This window comes from Quercus lobata, chromosome 8 (assembly GCF_001633185.2).
Source record: "Quercus lobata isolate SW786 chromosome 8, ValleyOak3.0 Primary Assembly, whole genome shotgun sequence".
In the NCBI taxonomy this organism is placed as follows: domain Eukaryota; kingdom Viridiplantae; phylum Streptophyta; class Magnoliopsida; order Fagales; family Fagaceae; genus Quercus; species Quercus lobata.
The window spans coordinates 32,434,159-32,440,784 of record NC_044911.1 but is presented as its reverse complement, the minus strand read 5'-3'; the positions used below and the strand labels follow the sequence as shown (position 1 = coordinate 32,440,784).

At 32.1% G+C, this 6,626-nt stretch overlaps 1 protein-coding gene across 1 annotated transcript; it reads right to left on the bottom strand.

Moving 5' to 3' along the window:
- Positions 1–1,031: 1,031 nt before the first annotated feature.
- LOC115956742 (cysteine-rich receptor-like protein kinase 10) lies at positions 1,032–4,364 on the bottom strand. The gene is made up of 7 exons (XM_031075042.1): positions 3,590–4,364; positions 3,388–3,495; positions 2,667–2,872; positions 2,162–2,372; positions 1,777–2,014; positions 1,422–1,572; positions 1,032–1,331 (listed from the first exon to the last, which is right to left on the bottom strand). Exons 1-7 carry the CDS (start codon positions 4,362–4,364, stop codon positions 1,032–1,034), a joined length of 1,989 nt encoding a protein of 662 aa, XP_030930902.1.
- Positions 4,365–6,626: the final 2,262 nt, after the last annotated feature.

The following is a 6,626-nucleotide window of genomic DNA, read 5'->3' as shown; positions in this document are numbered from 1 at the left end:
ACTTTCAGTAAAAAGTTTTTAGTTTCAATAAAATAAATGGATCCCAAACAGACCTTAATTAGGGGCTTTCGGTTAGTAAGATAATGATATCAGCTAACTTTTACCTTTATCTACCGTACTTTCAGCAAAAAGTTTTCAGTTTCAACAAAATAAACAGATCCCAAATAAATCCTAATTAAGGGTTTTCGGTTAATGAAATAATGATAGGGGTAACATTGGATAACAATGCCAAAAACCTAGGGACTGACATTGAACAATTGAATTTTTTTAGTTGTTAAGGATAAAAGCTTTTTTATTTTTTATTTTTATTTTTATTAACTTAGTAAGCCCTTTTGTAGTATGGAGAGAAGGCAAGGAGGAATCCTCCGATCAAACTAAAGGGCCATCATTGGCTTGTGCATTGCTTTCTTGTTTATTAGCATTAGAGCATTCATATCAATCCCTTGCAAATTATTTTTGTCTATTTTAATAGAATAACTTACTTTTTCTATTTACATATTCACTTTTCAAATACTTCGCATTAAATTATTTATTTTGCACAAAATTTTATTGAAAATTTAAAATATCAATTTTTCTTGATGTTTTTAATTGCTTCACTTTTTTCACACATAACAACTATCATCTATTTTCTTTCTTCATCTGCAGGATACGTAAAGAAAGAATAAAAAATAAGTTACAAAATGAATAGTTTTAGTATAAATTTATATAGTTACCATAACAATCATGTAATTTTTCACAACTTTACATGGCATGATGTAGGTAAATTTTGAGTTTAGTTTGCTAAAATGTGTTACTTTTTCTATTATACAATTACTGATGCCACATGCAAGTGCTGCTAGAATGTTAAAAGTTATTAACATTTTTCAAATGATGTCACATAGGGAATATAGGATACAGGTATAATGACATGCATTATAAAGTCAATTGTAAATTACAAGCGAATACAGACATTTGTTTCTGTACAACACACACGAATGACATAATCATATAATACATTAATGAAGTTTCAAATCCATTTATGGATGGATCCTTCACCGTGGCCTAATACTGGAAATTGATAAGCCGGAAACAGAGAGACAATCAGGATCAGTATCGTTGTTATCAGTGAATCTACCCATCGAAAAGGCAGGTCGTTCAGGTGGGCTAAGACTCACAGTTTCACTTTTCAACATTAAAACCACACCTGACATTGTTGGCCTATCAGATGCATCTTCTTGAACACACAAAAGTCCAATTTGTACGTATCTTAGAAATTCATCTCTATTGAACGAGTCAATCAATAAAGGATCCATTAGCTCCAATGCCTTTCCTTCATTCCATAGTTTCCATGCCTGCACCATGATTCAATGCGTTTATAGATCATTTTTTACTGCAATGTGAACCTCAGAAGTATGGTCCTGACTTAAGACAAATAAACTTACATATGCTAGAAGGCTAGAAGCACGTTTTGATTGATGGAAGCCAGCATTTCCCTTCCCAGATATGATCTCAAGCAAGAGTACTCCAAAACTAAACACATCAGACTTAATAGAATATATTCCTCCCATAGCATATTCTGGAGCCATGTATCCACTAAACAAAATATAGAGAAGAAATAATTAGAAAAACATTTTTATTCTTCATGATTAATACCTGTAACTCTAATCTTTTCAGCTCCTTCATTCATTTACTATATGGCATAGTATGAATTTCTTTCAAAAAGAGTACATCATTTTTAAACATCCAATTGACTCTAAGGAATATAATTGAAAATTATTTTTAAAAAAGTGTACTTACTATGTCCCCACTATTGTAGTAGTATTAGTTGCACCTTCATTTTCTGCAAAGATCCTTGCCATTCCAAAGTCTGAGATCTTAGGGTTCATTTCATAGTCCAACAACACATTGCTAGCTTTTAAGTCCCTATGAATAATTCTAAGTCGAGAATCCTCATGAAGATAAAGAATTCCACGTGCAATTCCAGTTATTATATTAAGACGTATGCTCCAATTGAGTTTTGCACGATTCCTTGGATCTTAACCATCAAAAGTCAAAAGAAAATCAATAGCTTCAAAGAAGTCATTATTGAAGTTAATGAAATGTATTTAGTAGTTATTCCTGAATATGTAAAAAGTCAATTCAAGAGCTAAGAAAATATAAAGTTGTGAGGAAATTAACAAACCAAAGAGAATGACATCTAGGCTACTGTTGGGCATGAATTCATAGACAAGTAGCTTTTCCTCTCCATCTATGCAAAACCCCAGAAGCCTGACAAGATTTTTGTGTTGAAGTTTCATTATTAGTAGAACTTCATTTGTGAATTCCTCTGAACCCTGCTCAGAGTAGCATGAGAGCCTCTTAATTGCTACTTCCTTTCCATCGCTTAGTATGCCCTACAAAAGATCATTGGTTGTTTCAACTAGTTAACATAAAAGTGAAATGAATAATTCTTCAAATTGTAAAATTAGAAATCAAGGATGGACTTTTCCCTTTTATTATAATCATCATTGGTATTGCTTTGTTTAGTGCTAGTCTAAGAGAGATTATTTTTATTGACTTAGATCATGCTTGAAAATAAAGGAGACAAAAATACAATTGCATCTATAAAAATATAGCTTTAAAAATTGTACATAAGTCAGTAAGTTGAAAACAAACTTTTCTAAATGAGCCCTAAGAAACGCTGTAACCTTGTAAACAGGACCAAAGCCACCTTGCCCAAGCTTATTTGAATCACCAAAGTTGTTGGTAGCTGCTTGCAGAGATGCCAAATTAAAATAGGGGAACTCCTGAGATTTCGATTCATATCTTCCTTGAAAATGCAGGTGATGGATGTCTGAGTTACTGGAACTACCAATGTTTTGAATTATTCCATGTTCTAAAATTTTCTTCTTGCCTGAATTGAATGGCAGTATCATAAGATAAAAAGAAAAAGTAGAAAATTATAGATATATATATATATATATATATATATATATATATGAGTTACATATTTCTGTCCTTGAAATTTGGTGTAGGTTTGATTTTGACCTCTCAAATCTAAAACAATCAAATTTGGTCCCAAAAATTTCAGAAGGGGAAAAATCTGGTCATTTCATCTACTTTTCAATTTGGGTGACTAATGGGATATAGGATACCCAATATTTTTAAAAGATCAAGTCAAATCAATCACGTATTTAAAGGACTATAATCAAATCAATCCCATATTTAGTGACCAAAATTGAACTAACCAAATGTTAATTAAGAGACTGAAATTGAATGGAGCCCATGGACATGGGACAAAATTGTTACCTTTTGTAAAAAATTTGAGGCCAAATCCAAATATTTTGTACCAAAATCGAACCTTTTTCAAATTTCAGGCACCAAAACTATGATTTATTCTAAATGTATATAATTACATGTTTTTCTTACCATTTTTATTCGTCATACGATAGTAAACATAGGAACCCAGAAGGACCATCACCAAGCATGCTGATACAACAGTAACAACTACAATCATCCACAATTTCATTTGACCACCTGCATTTGAAAGTAATCATTTGCAGCTAGTTATTGATTGTCACTTGTGAATATTATAAAATCAAAATTGATGTTATTGTTTGCAATTAATTACCTCCCACTTGTGAAGAACCAGGAGAGTTAGGTGTTCCTCCATAAAAGGAATACAATTCATATCTCAAGAAGCAACTACGACTGAGAAGTCTTGCACCAACGGAGTAATAGTAGATCCTCAAAATATCTGCTGTAGCACTCTGAAGGCATAAATTACAGTCATTGGCAGACAGGTCTCTAGTGCACTGTACTAAAGCATAAATTGTTTTCTCTTGAAAGGCTGCTTCTCCAGTATCATACATGTTAGCTGAAAGATTGAAAGCTGCCTGATAAGCAAGCGTATTCAATGTCACGTTCACAATAGATTTGAACTCTTCTGGTTGTGAATTATTCTTCTTGTTATCTAAGGGAATATTTCCTGTGACATCTAATATGCCAAAGAAACTTTTGTTGGAGTAGCGCAATTGACAATACTCCTCCCAGACCACTGCTTCTGTTGTGCTTGGACAAAGCTTCAACATATCGTGTGAAGCCGTAGTTATGCAGTCGTGGCAGCTTTCGTTTGTAATATAGTCGAGGCACATGTAGAGACCATAAACTCTATCTGTGCCATTGCCAGTGGATGTATTGTAGAATTTGGAAATGGAAGCATTCGAGGATAAAGAATGGAGGATATTGTTAAGATTATTCTGAAATGAACTAGTAACTGTATAGTTACCGTTGTTTGAACAATTGGGATATGGAGGGTCAGCATAGGCCAGATCCCATAGGAGGGCAAGGAAGACAAAGAGCATATGCAATTGAAAGACTTTTGGAACAATATGGAATTGAACCATATTTTACTACGAAATAATGGAAATCTGAAATCTCTCTAGCTATCTATATATAGTAGCTGAAGTTTTTTTTTTTTTTTTGGTTACACCTTAGGCTAGAACTGAAAATTTTAAAACCATTCTTGGATACTTGGAGTCTCTTCAAATTTAATCAATGACCAATTTCTTATTAGAGCTCTTAGGCCAACATCAAGTCAATCATTGTTTTAAATTCAACGTTTGCCAATTTGTGGAGTGCGTTGCAAAAAAATAAAAAATGTTTTATTGGCCTATGAAAGCAAATATTCAATGATATCTAATCCAGGGGCTAGTGGGCTACAATTGTGATTTGCATCCAATGGGACTTTTATTTCTTATATTATTCTACGGTATTTGTTATGTAACTACGGGATGTTGATATGTCATCGTTTTTAACAATGACAGTCAAGGGAAAATTTTCTACTAGTATAAAACAATCTTAGCCACATGAATAGAAAATGGGAGGGAGTTGCAGTTTCGAGGAAGGTGCATGTTTGAAAATATAAATTAAGTGTTCCATAGGTTGTCTGACTTTGAAGAACATTTCATTGACATCAAGCAATAAGCATAAGTACTTCGAGACTTTCAAGTTCTAAGATCGTGTGTTAAAAACACAAATTTCAATTCTACAAAGCTAACAACCTGATAAAGATTTATAGATCTCGATATATTAAAGAACTAGGGGTGACTGGTTTGTTTTGGCTTCCGAAATAAACAGGCATAGATTCCATATATAAGGATAATTTGCAAGAATATTTTTATATTTTTCTTTTCCTTCTATTGAGACGAGAGCACATCATAGAGGATGTGGAGTAATCTTTCATTCCAATGACTGGTATATAACACTAGGAATCATACCTCATGAGTAGGGGTGGAACTAAAATTTTATATATGGAGGACAAAATAATAATAAATATAAAGTTGAACCAATTTAATAGTATCATACAAGAAATATGAAGAGTTTGGAGGGCTAATCATATTGCTTTGGAAAAGTTTAAGTAAATTTAGGGGTAAAATTATAAAATTTAAAAAGTTTGGGAGGGCCAATCTTATATTTTTTTTGAAAAATTTAGAAAACATTAAGGGTAATTTTATAAAATTAGAAAAGTTTGGGGGGCCATGGGCCCCCACCCTTCTAAGTGGGTCCACCCTTGCTCATGAGGTGAACATCATTAATTAGTTCTGATGGGTAATTAAAAAAAGTATATATCATCCATAAGAGTTGTCTAAGAGATCCACGACTATCAGAAGGAAAAATAGTAACATCAAGGAGCAAGGTCATCTAAAGGAAAGATAGATTGTCTACCGACAAAAGATTATGGACGACTAATACTTAGTGAATTCTAAGGTGTTTTTTGCAAACCAAGAATGGTTGCACCATGTTCCACAATTCTTAGGGAAAAGTGTTTTATATTTTTATTTATAATGCAAGCAATCAAGCTTAGGAATCCGAATCATACAATATAAGAGTAATCATTTTTTTCTTCATATTTTACTCTTTAAATATGACAAGATTCAGCGTTAGTCTTAGATTACTCAATTCAAATGATACATTAATTTATAATAAAAAATTACATAATAAAGTCTATACCATTTTTATTATATACCAATCATAACATGTTTTCTCAATAATAATAATAATAATAAAATGTGTGAAATTTGTGTGTAAATAGACTTATTAATATGAACATATAGGGGTTGAATGAGTTGTCCAAGGGCCCCAAAATAAAAAAATAAAAAAACTTAAGTACAGTAGCTTAAGAGCTATACATTAAACTCTTCATTTAAATTCAAACACATAACTATATTAAATTTAATTTTACTTAGATTGTTTTATATTAATTAATGCAATTAAATGTTAGAATTTAATTGAAAAACTTATTATACTCCTATTTTCCGAAAAGTTTTTTCCCCACCCAAAAAAAAAAAAAAAATCCCCAATGGCCTGCCTAAAGTTATATTTTTAGCATCAACTTATTGACTAACCTAATGAACAATAACTCAACAAACTAACCCCCAAAAATAAATGTTAACAATGAACAATAATTTTTTTACTTGTATGTCATCTTTCACATATAGAATGCCATGGATTGAAGCGAATTAGAGTAGACCTGCTAGGTTACGACTATTGGTGGTGGTCTAGAGATCAAATCAGTAGCATGGTTAGGGCTTCTAGCCTTAAATTGCCTCGAGTATTCAATATTTGCCCAACAAATGGATCTTTTTCAACCCGTGCAAATCAGATTT

Excerpts from the sequence above, each read along its gene's own strand:
- LOC115956742 (XM_031075042.1), bottom strand. The coding sequence starts at position 4,364 with ATGGTTCAATTCCATATTGTTCCAAAAGTCTTTCAATTGCATATGCTC. Across the intron at positions 3,496-3,589 it reads TGGTTCTTCACAAGTGGGAG|GTGGTCAAATGAAATTGTGG; the intron begins GTAATTAATTGC and ends TTTCAAATGCAG. Across the intron at positions 1,332-1,421 it reads CTTCTAGCCTTCTAGCATAT|GCATGGAAACTATGGAATGA; the intron begins GTAAGTTTATTT and ends ATCATGGTGCAG.